Genomic DNA, 17811 nt, shown 5'->3' on the forward strand with positions numbered 1-17811 from the left:
GGGGGGGGGGGGGGGCAGAGAGTGGTAAGGGTGTTGGATATAGCGGGAGGAGTAATGGAAGAACTGACGAACCCTTCTGGGCCCAGGAGAGATTTGGTCAAGACTCTTTGCGGAGAGTTCATGCAATCCATCAAGGTCAGCTTAGCGTGTATGTAATGATTGGATTCGACATCTTGTTATATTAGGGGTCGTTTACATACTCTGTAGATTAAAGTCAAGGGCTTTATTTTCGAGCAAGGTTAATGATCTCAATGCAAGGTTTCATCTTTGATTCTGTGAATATTCGGTTTCATGTCTCACACTCTCTCTCTCCCTTTAATGCATTACTATTTTACGAACCTCATTGATCTACGGCTCTCATTTGACACTAGTCTAGATTAGGGGATCATGAACAAGTTCGTTTCAGTTTTTATTCCTGGTTTGGTCTCTAGTTGATCACAAAGTTTGAAGATTTCAGCTGACGTTATAACTTTGTCTCATTCATGAACTCGCTCATCTTTGAAGAATCTGTACATATATGCTTTTACATATTTATTGCAGGATATACAAGTGACACTAAGGGAAGAGATCAAAAGCGCCTGCGAGTACCGCCCCTTTGAGAAATGCGACTACAATTCAAGGATAGCTAATGAGATCTGCTTCCACAAGCTTCAATACGTTCTCTCTCAGCTTGATCATCTTCAAATAACTGTTGGCCGCTATCCTTCTTCGGATTGATCTCTTATGAAAGTAGTTTGTAGACTAGAGGTTTTAACTATATATCCTCTATGTTGGTGGTACTGATATTCTTTAAAAGGCTATGCAAAACCCATCACAGTGCCCTTCTACTTTTATTGTATTCATTTTGCTAACAAAAAGATTTGGTAGATTTGGTCAGAACATTCACATACAATGAATCTCTGTTCCAAGTATATAGGTGCATCCGTTGGGGGTTGGCCATGTCCGCTAAAATAGCGACAGAGACGAGCAGCCGCTTCATAACTGAACATTTTCTTTCTCTCTTTCTTTCTGATCGCAGGCGGGGTTCACTTGTTCATAGAATACCGGTATTTGCTTTCCTCGTATGAGTTGCATAGGCAAAGAGAGAGACCCTGACTTGTTGGTCTTTGAAAGCCACGCACGTTTTTAGTAGAATAGTTGCCATGTCTTGAAATGAAAATACAAAGAAGAATATTTTCATTTTTGGTTCTAGATGACTTGTTCCAAACCACTTATTTTGACCCATAAACAGCCACATGATTTTGTAGCTTCCATTAAATTTAAACAAATCACACTTGGTATATAATATATATATATATATATCTTTATATATAATACACTTAAATTCCTTTACCCAAATGTTTGACAATCCTCAACTCACAAACTATCGAAAGGCAAGTTACAAAAAAAAAAAAAAAAAAAAAAAAAAAAAAAAAAAAAAAACTATCTAAAAGCAGTTTAGTATTTTTCTTCTGATTATTTCAATTAAAAAAACATTAATATCTTTTTAAATTGATATATCACTTTCAACTTGATCCCGGCCTCTTACGGGGAAGATTTTCTACACAAAAGACCTGGATTTTCTTATACTAGCTAAGATAATGCAGCAGTACTCCACGTACGTGATGAAACTTGCGTCGTTTGAGTTCCTTCCCTAAAACTTGCCGACGGCTAGAATATATAGTACGCAACTTAGACCTAAGAATGTTGTAACATATAGTATATACATACAGATTCTTTGCGCCTTGCCATTATATAATATATATATCGGAACATTTTCGCCAGGAAAAAAGGACATGAAATTTTAGAGAAGCTTTATGTACACCAAAAAATTAGACGAAACAGAGAAAAATGTATCAGATCATTCAAAGAAAGATAATTCATGTTCACGCCAGCCCTAGCTAAGATTTCCTTAGGAAAATTAAAGCTCACACCACTCGTATACAAACGTACGTACATGCATCTATTTTTAGTTTTTTTTTTTATCAACTGTTTCTATTTTTAGTTATAATGTGCGCCATGTATTTACAGTTCGATTGTAGAAAGGATCAAGTGCCCCATCGACCAAATTGATTAAAATATATGAACCCGGCCAGCAGAAGTTTCCTCAATTAAGAAAGGACAAGTACACATTGTGAGTGTCTTCTTTTTATTATTATTTGTTAATAAACAGCCGTGAGTATCATTCTTGGGTTCGATTCCCTTTGGTCACCCAAAACGTTTTAAGTGGTAAGAAAACGCGGATCATGCGAGTCTCGTAGTGATTATTACTTGGACCTAGAAAGTCTTTGGAATCGCGCTAAGTTTATAAAAAAAAAACAGCAATGACTCGAAAAATATAATCATAAGCAACTATCCTTTTTTGCTTAAAGCCGACACAAGTTTCATCTAGCACGTGGACTATTGCAGGATTATCTAGTAGTAAAATTCCGATACGAAAACTAATGTCTTTAAAAGTGGAAAAAATGACTTTTCTCTCTGGCACACCACCCAAGACGCCGTCGTCTCCCCCCGATCTCCATGGATTCACACTGCAAGTTCTTCTCCGCCGTCGCCTCCGTCCGAAACTCCCATTAAGAAGCTGTGCTTCTCCTCGTTGGGACTCCACCTAGGATGACCCGAAGCGTTTCTCGGAGAGGTGAAGAACTATTGAAAGCTCAAAGATCGAGCCTTTCACTTGCCTCTGCCTCTCCCACGCCTAGGTCGTTGCCTCCGGTGAGAACTCGTCGATCCAATGTCTCAGAGTCTGCTTGCGTTTCAGTGACAAAGAGCCCTCCTGTACTACCCTCGAAGCCAGAACCTCCAGATCTGTTTCCGGTGGAACAGATAAAACCTCTGTTTGAAACCTTCCCTCCGCCAGATCCGCTTCCACCAGATCCGCCGTTTAAAACTCCCTCTCCGCCAGAACCGCCAGACCCTCCTCTTGAAGTTCCTTCTCCTATGTGCCCTCCAGAATCTCCAGATCCTCCAGACGTTTTAGCTCTCAACGCTCCTCTGCGTTTTTGCGACACCTCCTCCAGACCATCTCTTCAAGCTTTATTCCAGATTTCAACTGTAAAGCTTCCATGTAGGATAGCGACAGAAAGTGGAGGTGGTGGTGGTGCTCATGTGTTTGCAAGTGACACTTTATTGGCCTACGGGCTGCTCTCTCCTGTGGTATACAGGTCTATATTCGGATGTGTTGACTGGTCTTTATTCAGTTCTTGTTTCGACCTTCCTATCACTCCTCCTTGTAAGGTCTCTCATGTACATCTTAGCTCTTTCTTTTCCACTTATTTTGCTACTGTAGAATGGATTAGACAGCTATTTGTGTGGGTGACGTTGGAGTTGAGGTTCATGACTTTAGTCGGTGATATACCGATGGTTCTAGTGTTATTTGGTCCTACTCTTGCGACCTCTAATAGCGTTTTTATCGCCTTGGCGCGATCGTCTGCAGTGTGCAGTTCTCTTACGGGTTCTATTCCGGGTGTTGGTGTTATGTTCGTGTATCTTTCTTCTTGGTGGCAGGGAGAAGAGAAACTCATCTTCATCTTTAACCTGATGAATATGGATGTGGCGGGTTATGATTTCTCGCTTGTCCCTCGTTTGAATCAGTCTTATTTCCTAATACTTCCTCCTATATGGAGTGAATTGGAGGAACAAGCTTCATTGGTATTGCAAGGATCTTCCTCCCATCGAATGCTCTTCTCTGCATATGGTGCAGTGGGGGTGGTCTTACGGGTTACACTAGATGCAATCTTTGAAGTAGCTTATGACGTTGTTGTGATACGATCTCATATGTTTTCTTTTTGTGATTTGTGTCGCCATTCTATTTTTTATGTTTTTGTTGGTGTTGTTTGTTTGGCTGTCAATAGCCTCTTTGTATCCTCCTTTATTGGAGTGTAAACATTTTTAATATCAAGTGCAAGTATGGTTTGATCAAAAAAAAAAAACTATATTACGAAAAAAAAAAAAAAAAAAAAACTAATGTCTTTTTTCTTGAACTAAAAAATCCAAGTCATTTGTGTAGAAAATCTTCCCCGTGAACAGACCGAGATCAAGTTGAAAATGATATATGAATTTAAAAAAAATATTAATTGTTTTTATTGAATTTAATAACCACAAGAAAAATATTAAACTAGTTTGTTCAAGCAACTATCCTGAGGGTTACGATCTGCCACGATCCTTCTTTAAAAGAAGAACGAAGAAGGTGGCGATGAAAATTACTCATTAATTTAATATAATAATTATAACGACTCTCCAGTCCATAATTCTATAATAATTATTCGCCAAATCTCTAGAGCAAACCTTACAAATATTCGCCATGTTTACAAAAAGATTGATTTTATTTCGTTCTTGAAAAGCCTGGCGTATATACGCGGGGTGCTTGAAGATTGTTTTATTATTTGACAGCACAGGCAGTGGCGGATACAGAAACTTTTTTAATTGGGGGCACATATATTTTTATTTAAATAAATTTAATAAAATTAATAAATTACTGTATAATATATACTATAAATTATTTGATGTTTTTGTATTTTCAAATATTTTTTATTATAACATTTTTATCCCAATTTTAAATTACTTTATTTACTCAAATGATAATTATTTAGTTTAATGAATATAACAGAAACTCATCTACCAAAATATAAGCTACATATAAAAAAGGGAGAATTGCCAAGTGTGACTCAAAACTTGGAGTCAAACCCAAAACAATACCCCAACTTGGGTCAAAGGCAAAAGTAACCTAAAAGGCTATTGAAATTACAACTATCCCCTTGTGACCAAACAAAAAAACGGAATTCTTTTTACGTTTCTACCCCTCGCAAGTCGTCTGTTTAGACGACTTGAAAATAAGTCGTCCAGACGACTTAACTGAAAGTCGTCTGGACAGTTAGTCTTAAACATAATTTAAAAATTTTGTAAAAAATATTTTGATAAGTGAAAAATGGGAATTATGTAATTAACATATGTCTTAGGAGGTATAAATTAAGATATAACAAATTTCAATTGTTTTCAGCATAGATGAGTGAAAGTAGTAGTGAGTCATGATATTCTTTAGTTTATGTTTCATCAACATATGTTGTAGTATTGTATGTGTTCTTAGGGTTAGATGTTGGAAAGCATTAAAACCGTTTTTGAAAATTTTTAAAATTACTTATGCGTGTTCATTTCTGTGTATAGTAAACACTATTTAAGTATAATTTGATTTTATAACGTGGTTAGTTAGTTAATCTAGTCATTTTAGTTTAGGGGTTCATTTTAGGGTCTAGGACGACTTAATATTTTGTCGTCTGAAAACAGACGACTAAATATTAAGTCGTCTGTTGTACATTATCAGCCAGAATAAGTCGTCTAAACCGGACCAAACCTTAAAGTTTACCAATGTAATTTTAAAGCTAACCGGATTATTTACCCAATATATAAGGTGATTTTTATTTTTTTGTTTCATTTTTCGCGAAATTCAGAAACCCTAACAGTTCTCCCTCTCAAAGGCGATTTCGAATTCCCACGATTTCCGAACAAACCATCGTTCTCAACATCGGCTATCTATCTCACTTCATTCTCACCGTTGTCGCCGCAGCTTCTTCTAACCCTAGCCGCGCCGATTCCTCTAAACCCTAGCGCCGCCGATTCCTCTAAACCCTAGCGCCGCCGATTCCTCTAAACCCTAGCGCCGCCGATTCCTCTAAACCCTAGCGCCGCCGATTCCTCTAAACCCTAGCGCCGCCGATTCCTCTAAACCCTAGCGCCGCCGATTCCTCTAAACCCTAGCGCCGCCGATTCCTCTAAACCCTAGCGCCGCCGATTCCTCTAAACCCTAGCGCCGCCGATTCCTCTAAACCCTAGCGCCGCCGATTCCTCTAAACCCTAGCGCCGCCGCTTCCACTATATCCGAACAAACCGTCGCCCTCGCCACCGTGGTCACCAACGTTCTAAACACTAGCGCCGCCGCTTCTTCTAAACCCTAGCGCCGCCGCTTCTTCTCTGTAAACCTTAGCGCCGTTTCTCTGTAAACCCTAACGCCGCTAAGTCATCAATCTCGAGGAAAAGATGAACATAAAACGTTGTCTCTATCAATTTACTCATTCTCACCGTTTCACGTTTATTTTTTCAGATCTATAACCGCAATGACGAGTACTCCAACTCCTTCTGCGACTGGAAGACTTGTAAGTAATTTAAGTCGTCTACTAAGTCGTCTGGACTTATATTGTTGTCTTTGATTATTTTGCAGACAAAAAGGATGGATATTCCAGAACTCCCCCGTAGGTTATACACATCAGGGGAAGAACCAGAAGCCCACAATAGCATTTCGTATCATACGGATAACAGCAAGTTGCATACTGCTCTTAGGAAAGCTCTTACTGATGACGAATTTGAAGAGCTCAAGGAGTCGAGTTTGGGAGTTTTCATCAAGTTCAAGGAGCAGGGATTTGGTTGGGCTTCAAGGCTGGTTCACTACATGCTCAGTTTCAAGCTGGACATTAAGAAGAAGTATGAGATGTGGTCTCTCGTTGGTCCAGAACCTTTGAGGTTTTCACTGTTAGAGTTTGAAAACCTCACTGGTCTAAACTGCGAGTACATCGAGGACCTTGAGACACCAAAATGTGACGTTACCCCAGAGATGGTTTCTTTCTGGGGGATGCTGGGAGTTCATCTGGAAGCTGGGCCAACTACTGATCAGATAATAGCAGCACTGAAGAGATGCGGGGATTGGTCCAGGGAAGATCGCAAGCGGCTCGCGTACCTCTCCATCTTCACTGGATTCATTGAAGGGAGAAAGTTTTCAACCGCTACACGATCTACTCTGGCAAGGCTAGTGATGGATTTAGAACGGTTTGAGAATTATCCATGGGGGAGAGTCGCGTTTAAGGTGCTGATGGACTCTTTGTGGAACAAAGAAATTGCTGGCTGTTACACCGTGGATGGGTTTATACAAGTTCTTCAGGTCTAGACGTACACAGCTATGCCGGAATTGGGTGCTAGTATTGGTGGTCCCAGAGCAGACAGTCCGTCTCCACCGATACTGGCTTACGAGGGCAGCAGAGGCCGCAGATCAATGAAAGCTGCTATCTTGAGTCAGGTATTTACTTCAATCCAAAAGACTGCGCAGACGACTTATTATAAGTCGTCTGGAAAGTCTTCCATCTGGACGACTTATTAGACGACTTATAATAAGGCGTCTGGAAAGTCTTCCCAGCTGGACGACTTATCGGACGACTTAATTAAGTCGTCTGGAAAGTCTTCCATCTGGACGACTTATTAGACGACTTATAATAAGGCGTCTGGAAAGTCTTCCCAGCTGGACGACTTATCGGACGACTTAATTAAGTCGTCTGGAAAGTCTTCCATCTGGACGACTTATTAGACGACTTATAATAAGGCGTCTGGAAAGTCTTCCCAGCTGGACGACTTATCGGACGACTTAATTAAGTCGTCTGGAAAGTCTTCCATCTGGACGACTTATTAGACGACTTATAATAAGGCGTCTGGAAAGTCTTCCCAGCTGGACGACTTATCGGACGACTTAATTAAGTCGTCTGGAAAGTCTTCCATCTGGACGACTTATTAGACGACTTATAATAAGGCGTCTGGAAAGTCTTCCCAGCTGGACGACTTATCGGACGACTTAATTAAGTCGTCTGGAAAGTCTTCCATCTGGACGACTTATTAGACGACTTATAATAAGGCGTCTGGAAAGTCTTCCCAGCTGGACGACTTATCGGACGACTTAATTAAGTCGTCTGGAAAGTCTTCCATCTGGACGACTTATTAGACGACTTATAATAAGGCGTCTGGAAAGTCTTCCCAGCTGGACGACTTATCGGACGACTTAATTAAGTCGTCTGGAAAGTCTTCCATCTGGACGACTTATTAGACGACTTATAATAAGGCGTCTGGAAAGTCTTCCCAGCTGGACGACTTATCGGACGACTTAATTAAGTCGTCTGGAAAGTCTTCCATCTGGACGACTTATTAGACGACTTATAATAAGGCGTCTGGAAAGTCTTCCCAGCTGGACGACTTATCGGACGACTTAATTAAGTCGTCTGGAAAGTCTTCCATCTGGACGACTTATTAGACGACTTATAATAAGGCGTCTGGAAAGTCTTCCCAGCTGGACGACTTATCGGACGACTTAATTAAGTCGTCTGGAAAGTCTTCCATCTGGACGACTTATTAGACGACTTATAATAAGGCGTCTGGAAAGTCTTCCCAGCTGGACGACTTATCGGACGACTTAATTAAGTCGTCTGGAAAGTCTTCCATCTGGACGACTTATTAGACGACTTATAATAAGGCGTCTGGAAAGTCTTCCCAGCTGGACGACTTATCGGACGACTTAATTAAGTCGTCTGGAAAGTCTTCCATCTGGACGACTTATTAGACGACTTATAATAAGGCGTCTGGAAAGTCTTCCCAGCTGGACGACTTATCGGACGACTTAATTAAGTCGTCTGGAAAGTCTTCCATCTGGACGACTTATTAGACGACTTATAATAAGGCGTCTGGAAAGTCTTCCCAGCTGGACGACTTATCGGACGACTTAATTAAGTCGTCTGGAAAGTCTTCCATCTGGACGACTTATTAGACGACTTATAATAAGGCGTCTGGAAAGTCTTCCCAGCTGGACGACTTATCGGACGACTTAATTAAGTCGTCTGGAAAGTCTTCCATCTGGACGACTTATTAGACGACTTATAATAAGGCGTCTGGAAAGTCTTCCCAGCTGGACGACTTATCGGACGACTTAATTAAGTCGTCTGGAAAGTCTTCCATCTGGACGACTTATTAGACGACTTATAATAAGGCGTCTGGAAAGTCTTCCCAGCTGGACGACTTATCGGACGACTTAATTAAGTCGTCTGGAAAGTCTTCCATCTGGACGACTTATTAGACGACTTATAATAAGGCGTCTGGAAAGTCTTCCCAGCTGGACGACTTATCGGACGACTTAATTAAGTCGTCTGGAAAGTCTTCCATCTGGACGACTTATTAGACGACTTATAATAAGGCGTCTGGAAAGTCTTCCCAGCTGGACGACTTATCGGACGACTTAATTAAGTCGTCTGGAAAGTCTTCCATCTGGACGACTTATTAGACGACTTATAATAAGGCGTCTGGAAAGTCTTCCCAGCTGGACGACTTATCGGACGACTTAATTAAGTCGTCTGGAAAGTCTTCCATCTGGACGACTTATTAGACGACTTATAATAAGGCGTCTGGAAAGTCTTCCCAGCTGGACGACTTATCGGACGACTTAATTAAGTCGTCTGGAAAGTCTTCCATCTGGACGACTTATTAGACGACTTATAATAAGGCGTCTGGAAAGTCTTCCCAGCTGGACGACTTATCGGACGACTTAATTAAGTCGTCTGGAAAGTCTTCCATCTGGACGACTTATTAGACGACTTATAATAAGGCGTAAAAAAAAAAAAAAAAAAATGTTAATGGCATTTTCGTAGATAAAGTGCAGGTGTGGGGTTAAAATCTCAAAAAAAAAAGGAGTCAAAAGAAAAGGTTAGTTTTCTGTTTGACTCCAAGTTTTGAGTCACTTTTGCAAAAAGCCCTATAAAAAAATATGTATAGATATTCCTGGTAAAATGAGATAGGTTATTAAAATTAAGATATGAATGGAAATTAGTTGACAAACAGAAAATAATTAATCTTTTTGAATTTATGTAGGACCTGGACGATAGAAAAAATGAAAGAAAAAAATTAAAATGAAAGAAAGAAACTAGATATGTAGAGTAATTTGGTACAGAAAAGAAGATATACATGTCTCCTTGTTTGAAAATTTTGAATATAGGCAGGTCCTATATGACGAAAATAAAAAAAGAAAGAAAAAAAAGAAAAATTCAATTGAAAGAAAGGAAAATAAAAAATGAAATACGAGATAGTTGAACTCGAGACTTTGGATATCAACCGAGGACAACCAATGCAGCTAGGCCAAATGATTCAATGCACAAAGGCTAAAACTAAAATTATTTATATTTAGTTGGGGGCACGTGCCCCCATACTTATCAAGCTAGATCCGCCCCTGAGCACAGGTTGATTTTTTTTTCTGATCGAAAATCAACTATACACCTATTTTGAAAAGCAAGAGAGGAAAAACCTATTTGAAGAAACTGTGTACACGTTACTATTGTCATCATGGAAATAATAAGCATTCTAGATTTATATGATTCTGAACAGGATTAGTTGGATAAGTTGACCAAAGGAAACAAATATGTGAACGCTATTGACAAATTTATTTAAACATTTAAAAGAAAAAGGTACCGGCTTGCCCCTTTACCTAGAGAGAACAGTGAATGTTCGAGTGAAATCGAATCTACGTGGTTTTCCGTATTAGGACCGAAGCTTCATCAAGTAATCACCATTGGGCCAGTTCGCACTAGTTACCGTGGTGATTACTTAACGCACTTTTTTGTTTGGAGGATTCAACACATTTATTAGTCCAGGTTGATTTTAATATATCCCAATTCTTTTTGAAATTATTGTATTAACTTTTTTTTAATAAAACTTTTAGTAAAACGAAATAAATAATAATTTATTGGTTGTAACTTGTAACATGTCCTGTTTAATTTATGTAATAAAAATAAAAAAAAACAAACTGAAATATAACATATTAAATAAAATAATATATTAAAAATATAATATTAAATAATTTAATTTGGTCACATACAAATGTTTTGAGGATAAAAACTTTTAAAAAAAAAATTGTAATAATTCGTATAAACTAATGTTTAAAATGAAACTATTAATATGATGTTGCATTTTAAATAAAATAAAAAATAATTGATTAATATATGATTAGTAAAATTTCATCAAAAATAAATTTTAAAATTATAAAAAAATTTAAAAAAATATTATATACTTAAAATTGATATTAAATATATATCAATAATTTATAGTTTAAATATTATTTTTAAATAAAATATATATCCGCAAGTACATGATAGAAGGAATGTACTTTAATTTGTGAAGGATTCCGGAAAGTTTGATCATAAACTTTTTTAAATAATTTGAGTCGTACATTCCATAAACTGAAATTTAAAAGAAAAAAATCTATAATCTAAAATCTACAAGCAACCTGAACATTTTTATGATACTACAAAAGTTAAATGCAATGATAAAACTTTATCTTTGCTATTTCAAAATTTAAACAAAAGTAAACATTTTTATTAAAAATTTAAATTAATTTAGCATTTGATATTTCTTGTAACGTTTTCTTTCACCTCATATATTTAAAAGCTATAAAATAAATTGATATAAAAATTGTAAAATCAGTGTTTTTTTGAGGTCATTCTAAAAATGGTAATTCAACAAAATATGCAGTGACATATAAATCATAATGATACAAAAAGTCACATGCGGGTGACATACTGACATATAGAGGCGGTTCTAGATTAGATGGGTGACATACTGACATATAGAGGCGGCTCTAAATCATATAGTGCTGCGAAAGTTTCAATATAATACGATAAGATGGAAAAATAATACTATTTTGAAAAGCTCTAATATTTATAAAATAAGGGTAGTGTACGTAAGTTGTTAAAAAAAAGTATTGTACGCATCTCTCTGAAATTTGAACAGTATTCTTTTTGTCTCATGGTTTTGCCTTATATAAATAGGCAGAGACACCAAGGATTTCTCACACCATTCACAATTATTCTCAAGCAAATTTCTGGTTTGTTTCCTTGCTGCTTGAGAACAACGATTCTCGTGTCACATTTGATATTCCCACAACCGTTTGATATAAATATATATTAACCTCAGAAACTTAAGAAGATGAAAGTAATAAGTTCTTTAATCTCTTCTGTTTTTCTCAAATTCATCCACAAAGATTTCCACGAGGTTTACTCAAGAATGCCCGTCTTGGATCGTATCATACTTCTTGTGAGTAATTAATTAAATTTTTTTTTGTAAACTAAGTAATTAAATTTTAGTATTACTACACATATACATGCACATAGAAACACATTGTTACTAAAATAAAATCAAAAAATTATTTCACAAAGGAAAATATTTCTTTCATAAACCGATTATGTTACCATTAACCGTGTCAGAAAACTCTACGCAAAATTCTTTGTAATAAATAGTATTCTCTTTCCGGAGGTTTTATGTACCATATTTTCACCATTAAGCTTGGATGGTCTATAGTGTTTCTTTATATACACATTCATTCGAAAAATAGTTATGATGATTGGATATTACATGGTCATGCAGATCGTGCATGCAGTGGATACGATGGTTCCGTGGCACAAGCTTCCGGTTTTCTTGGGTATGGCCTACCTAGGGTTGCGCAGACATCTTCACCAAGAATATAATCTCATCAATGTTGGTCAAACTCCGGTTGGGACCCGGTTTAATCCTGCTGACTATCCGTACCGGACTGCTGACGGAAAATTTAATGATCCGTTCAACGAAGGCGTCGGCAGCCAATATAGCTTCATCGGAAGAAATTGTCCTCCTGTTGATCAGAAGACCAAGGTAAGATTGCCTACATGCATATTTTTAGGTATAAAAAAGTCGTTAACACGGCTTCTGATTTGATCTTGGTTCGAATTTTGGGTATGAAGATTTATTTGTCAGTTTGTAAACGTATATAATAGACTAATTTGAATAACTTTTGCTCGATTTTTTTATATGGAGATCGATTGAGGAGACAAATAATTTCCTTTTTTCTTCAGTTGAATCGAACTTCCGAATAAGGAATGACTTGCTAATATTTCTGATCTGAAACGGTATTATAAAAGTGACATCTTCTTGAGAATTTTCTATATTGTAGTATGTTTTCCAGTTTTCCAAGTCTTGAATATTACGTCTTCTTTTTTTAAGGTTTAGAATATTACTTGAAAAATATAAAGCGATGTGTTTTTTTTTTTCAAGTTACTGAAGCCAGACCCCATGGTAGTGGCGACAAAACTATTAGCAAGAAGAAAGTTGATCGACACGGGAAAACAGTTTAATATGATTGCAGCTTCTTGGATACAATTCATGATTCATGATTGGGTTGATCATCTTGAAGAAACTAATCAGGTTCGTTAATTAATCTTCCATGTCCTACATTTATACGATGATAATATATTTATTATCAGTCACGGTGTAGGTGATGATTGTTTTCCTAATTTTTAGAATTTAGTTTTTGATTTTTAATTTTTTAGTTTTTGATTTTTGGATTTTAGTGTTTGATTTTTCAGTAGATTTTAGTTTTTGAACAAACATGAATGATTGTTTTAGATTTTGGTTTTTAGTTTTCGATTTTTTCTTTTAAAATTGATTAGATGAAATTTATTTTTAATAGTAAAATGTTTATCTGGAAATAATAAAAATAAAATATTGTCATCAAAACACATAAAAATTTATTTAATAAAATTATTTTAAAACAAAAACCGTAAATACAAAATAAATTATTAATATCATACATTTGATGAAAAATATTTCTAAGATATTTTTTACACATAGATTCTATGCTTATTTCTTTTCTGTATAAATAATTTCTATAACAATGAATTAAAATAGTAACTTTTAAATAAAATTTCTTTTTGAAATATTTTTTGAACTTCTTTTAGTTTACAAGCATATATATAAATTTTCATTTTGTTAAATGCTGATTAAGGAAATAACAATATATACTTAACAAAAAATAAAAAAAAAATATTGAAAAATTAACGTGATGTTTGTGAAGAAGCTGCTTGACCAAAGTGGGTGCTTGGCCTTTTTAGAAAGTTGCCGTTTATTTAAAAAAAAAACAGTTTTCCTAGATTATAATTAAGGAATCTATTTTTTCCAAAAACTTGATTGATTAAAAAGTGGTTTTTTGAAAAACAAAAACTAAAAACCACTGCAAAATATGAAAACAATCATCCTCTTAATCTTGTTATTAGTGGGTAAACTTAGATTGAGCTCGTGGCTCCAAAAGAAGTAGCGAACGAGTGTCCCTTAAGCTCCTTCAGATTCTTCAAGACAAAGGAAGTTCCTACAGGTTTCTTCGAGATCAAGACCGGTTCGTTAAATTCCCGTACACCTTGGTGGTAAGTTATGCTATATTCTGTAACTTGTAAAGTAAAACACCCTTATTAGTACTGGTAGTTAATTCTTAGCCTAGCTTGTATTGAGATCGTACATACTATAGCACCTTAGTGTCAAGTAATTGATTCTCAATCTAACATATACACTACATTGCCTATATACTATACAAAATAAAGTACACCTTAGTGCTAATTAAGTAAGTCTAACATGTACATAGATCACAAGTGAATTATTGGGTCTAACTAAGCCACCAAAGAAAAAACAAATGTCAGAATAAACATGAATACGTGTGAGTATTATGAAATTAGGGATTCGAGCGTCATCTATGGAAGCAACTCGAAAGCAATGGACAGAGTGAGGACTTACAAAGACGGGAAACTAAAGTTATCGGAGGAGACGGGTCTCTTACTCCAAGACCAAGACGGTTTAGCCATTTCCGGCGACGTACGTAACAGTTGGGTCGGTGTCTCCGCCTTGCAAGCTCTCTTCGTCAAAGAGCACAATGCCGTATGCGACGCCCTCAAGGTTAATATATGTTTCCATTTTTATGTGTAAATTCGGACATTTTTCATACGCAAATAGAGTGAATGATTTGTATATAAACTAGTTCAATATTATATTTTTATGCATCATATAGAAGGAGTACGATGATTTGGAAGACGAGGATTTGTACCGCCATGCTAGGCTAGTGACGTCAGCAGTGATTGCCAAGATTCACACCATAGATTGGACCGTTGAGCTTCTTAAAACCGACACTTTACTTGCCGGGATGCGAACAAATTGGTGAGTAATTGTACATTTTTGACGATCTGTAATCACGTCACACAATTATTTTTATTAATACACATTCAACATATGTGTATGGTTATAAATTAAATGGTGTGTGTTTTTAGGTACGGAATTTTAGGAAAGAAGTTTAAAGATTCGTTCGGACATGTAGGGAGTTCCATCTTGGGAGGTCTCGTGGGTATGAAGAAACCGCAAAATCATGGAGTCCCATATTCTATAACCGAAGATTTCACCAGCGTCTATCGAATGCACTCGCTCTTACCTGATCAGCTCGAACTACGTGACATCGACGTTGTACCAGGAACTAATAAATCACTACCGTTGATTGAAGAGTATATAACTTACTCTAGAGCTCTCTAATTTTCCTTTATTTTTGAAACTTCCAAATCAAATTTTTTTTGCTTTTTTATTTATATAACTTGATTATATGGATTTTAGGGTTTCTTTCGGAAAATTGCTTGGTCCTAAGGGAGAACAAACCATGTCTCATATTGGATTTACTAAGCTAATGGTCTCAATGGGTCATCAAGCAAGTGGGGCTCTCGAACTGATGAATTATCCAGTGTGGCTTAGGGATCTTGTTCCCCACGACCCCAATGGCTACGATCGTCCGGACCACATCGACTTAGCTGCTTTAGAAAGTAAGTCAATCCGATCCAAGCCGTTTGTTTTGTGTTTGTATTTATATATGTACAGTATTGTGGTTTGACTTGATGAGTGATGTGCTCTTCGTCATTTGATATAGTCTACAGGGACAGGGAGAGGAATGTTGCACGATACAATGAATTTAGGAGGTCTATGTTTATGATTCCGATAAAGAAGTGGGAAGATCTAACGGACGATAAGGAAGCAATTGAAGCACTAGAAGACGTGTACGGTGGTAATGTGGAAGAGCTCGATCTTCTGGTGGGACTTATGGCCGAGAAGAAAATCAAAGGATTCGCTATTAGCGAGACTGCCTTTAACATTTTCGTCATCATGGCTACAAGGTATGTATATTTACTATTTAGCATTTTGTTTGTATAATTTTATTTAAATTTCTCAGGATAAAAAAATGGACAGCTGAATTTAAATTTCATGGATGGACAATATTAATATGTTATATCAAATTAAATATATTTTCAGGAGATTAGAAGCGGATAGATTCTTCACGAGTGATTTCAATGAAATGACTTATACAAAGAAAGGACTTGAATGGGTGAATACTACAGAGAGTCTCAGAGACGTTTTTGATCGCCATTATCCTGAGATGACCGACAGATGGATGAACTCTGAAAGTGCATTTTCAGTATGGGATTCACCACCGGTTGCCAAAAACCCAATCCCTCTCTATCTCCGAGTTCCATCATCTTAAATCAGATCGATTATGTCAGATGTGATGCACTTTGAGTGACTCTTGTATTTTATTTTATTGGTATTGTTGGTTACTGTGAGCTGTGAATGTGTGTCGCTGTGAGCGCTCTCAGCATTATTCATCTACTACAATTATCTGTAATATTTGTAAAAAAGAATGATATATATTAATACATGTATCATTTGTTTGTTCAATAAGTCGTTTGTAATCAATCTTGTTTTGTCATCACTCATCACATAAATGATTATTGAGGAGTTTGATCATCTCTCGGTGGTGGGAATAACCGAGGGAGAGATTGATTTTGTACCACAGCGAGTTTGTCCAAGCTTATTTACTTGCCACTTTAACTTAGAGAAGAAAACTAGAAGAAATGTTGAAATCGAGCTGACCTCAAACAACTCTGGTTATGTTGTCACATTGTAATTTGATCACGGCCATGTTCGTTTACGTGTCGCGCGACCAGCGATCTGCGACCTGCGACCAGTCGCGCGATCAAAATTTTCTTAATTTTTAGTCGCTGTTTTTTCGGGCGACTTAAATGGGAACCCGCGACTGGTCACGCGATCAGTCGCACGACATCAAAACGAACAACAACCTGCGACTTGCGACTTGCGACCAATCGCAGGTCGCATGTTACGCGACAGCAAAACGAACAACAACCTGCGACCTGCGAGCAGTCGCATGTCGCATGTCGCAGGTCGCAGGTCGCGCGACATGTAAACGAACACGGCCTACATTCTTCTTTGACACACAATATATGAGTTCAAAATTTTTTTTGTTCCTTGTTTATTTTTACTAATTAAATAGATATTGGTTGATTAGGAAGATGAGGAACATTGATATGCTGTGATATCTGTTTCGCAATGATATTGAAATTTCAGTCACATTAATGAAGTTAGTATATTAATCTGTGAGGCCTTTTTCTTCCATACGTGGGCTCAATCTGAGAGTATAAGCCTCGGCCAATTAAAAAGTGGGCTTTTATTACAGTAAAACGTGGGCCCACTACTTTTGATTCTTATATTGGATAGACGTTTGTGGGTGATCAGATCGGATTGATTGATTGATTTTGATTGTGTATCGCTTCTCTCTCCGCTGTCGGAACAAGCCAAAAGCAAAGGTATGTGCCTTGTCTACTTACTTGGGATGAGATTTAATCAATCGGAAGTGGAAAAATTAACACCGTGTTGTGGTTCTGTCTGTCTACTTGTGGTAAAGGGGATTAAACCTTTTAGATGTGTTAGGATCTTTGGTAGGATAAAGATGAGTTAGATTAGATTCTACATATTTGACTTGGTGATACTCAATCCTCTTCTAGTCATGGATTGATAGATTTTAGCAAGATCTGCTGCTCTTGGATCATGTGAAGGCGGCTTGTTGTTTTTTACTCATTAGCTTGTCTTGTTAAATGCTTTGATTTTAGGGAACTTGGGGTTTCTTGATCCACAAACCTGTGAGAGTGATAATTGAGACGTTTTAAGTCTTTTTTTTTTTTTTGTTTTGTAGGATAAAAAAAAACAATGGAGTCCAGCAGAGGTCAAGGTGGGATCCAGCAGTTGCTTGCTGCTGAACAGGAAGCTCAACACATTGTCAATGCTGCCAGGACCGGTACCTTGTCTCAACCTTATACATAACGATGTTATCTTATCACGTCTGGGGGGGGGGGGGGGTTT

General features: G+C 37.1%; 4 protein-coding genes across 6 annotated transcripts in view; all 4 read left to right on the forward strand.

The window, feature by feature from the left end:
• The window catches only part of LOC106294408 (mediator of RNA polymerase II transcription subunit 11), a 1204-nt gene extending 377 nt beyond the window's left edge, over window positions 1-827 (forward strand). The window contains exons 2-3 of the mRNA XM_013729961.1: window positions 19-135; window positions 541-827. Coding sequence (XP_013585415.1) covers window positions 19-135; window positions 541-717 — 294 coding nt within the window. The 3' untranslated portion in view covers window positions 718-827. The remainder of the gene's footprint in view (window positions 1-18; window positions 136-540) is intronic.
• A 1632-nt stretch (window positions 828-2459) lies between these two features.
• Window positions 2460-3880, forward strand: LOC106292898 (sulfated surface glycoprotein 185-like). Of its 2 annotated transcripts, none has more exons than XM_013728566.1 (2): window positions 2460-3216; window positions 3416-3880. In XM_013728566.1, the coding sequence occupies exons 1-2, from the start codon at window positions 2593-2595 to the stop codon at window positions 3518-3520; spliced, it is 729 nt and encodes a 242-aa protein (XP_013584020.1). In that variant the 5' UTR covers window positions 2460-2592; the 3' UTR covers window positions 3521-3880. The 2 variants fall into 2 exon arrangements, with proteins under 2 accessions (XP_013584020.1, XP_013584019.1); XM_013728565.1 differs by having other exon boundaries at window positions 2460-3211.
• Window positions 3881-11617: 7737 nt separating this feature from the next.
• On the forward strand, window positions 11618-16332 carry LOC106344107 (alpha-dioxygenase 1). The gene is made up of 10 exons (XM_013783494.1): window positions 11618-11859; window positions 12190-12453; window positions 12853-13002; window positions 13864-13997; window positions 14304-14520; window positions 14633-14778; window positions 14889-15116; window positions 15223-15425; window positions 15530-15773; window positions 15910-16332. The coding sequence occupies exons 1-10, from the start codon at window positions 11752-11754 to the stop codon at window positions 16136-16138; spliced, it is 1923 nt and encodes a 640-aa protein (XP_013638948.1). The 5' UTR covers window positions 11618-11751; the 3' UTR covers window positions 16139-16332.
• An 830-nt stretch (window positions 16333-17162) lies between these two features.
• The window catches only part of LOC106294588 (V-type proton ATPase subunit G1), a 1856-nt gene continuing 1207 nt past the window's right edge, over window positions 17163-17811 (forward strand). Inside the window, exons 1-2 of one of the 2 annotated variants that reach the window (XM_013730193.1) lie at window positions 17163-17258; window positions 17645-17746. In XM_013730193.1, coding sequence (XP_013585647.1) covers window positions 17659-17746 — 88 coding nt within the window. In that variant the 5' untranslated portion in view covers window positions 17163-17258; window positions 17645-17658. The other variant, XM_013730194.1, reaches the window with a different exon arrangement.

The sequence above is a fragment of the Brassica oleracea genome, chromosome C5 (genome assembly GCF_000695525.1).
Source record: "Brassica oleracea var. oleracea cultivar TO1000 chromosome C5, BOL, whole genome shotgun sequence".
Lineage (NCBI taxonomy): Eukaryota > Viridiplantae > Streptophyta > Magnoliopsida > Brassicales > Brassicaceae > Brassica > Brassica oleracea.

Coding starts and splice junctions, on each gene's coding strand:
- LOC106292898 (XM_013728565.1), top strand. CDS start 2,593: ATGACCCGAAGCGTTTCTCGGAGAGGTGAAGAACTATTGAAAGCTCAA. Junction 3,212..3,415: donor CCTTCCTATCACTCCTCCTT/GTAAGGTCTCTC, acceptor GATCGTCTGCAG/TGTGCAGTTCTCTTACGGGT.
- LOC106344107 (XM_013783494.1), top strand. CDS start 11,752: ATGAAAGTAATAAGTTCTTTAATCTCTTCTGTTTTTCTCAAATTCATC. Junction 15,117..15,222: donor TCACTACCGTTGATTGAAGA/GTATATAACTTA, acceptor TATGGATTTTAG/GGTTTCTTTCGGAAAATTGC. Junction 15,426..15,529: donor CGACTTAGCTGCTTTAGAAA/GTAAGTCAATCC, acceptor CATTTGATATAG/TCTACAGGGACAGGGAGAGG.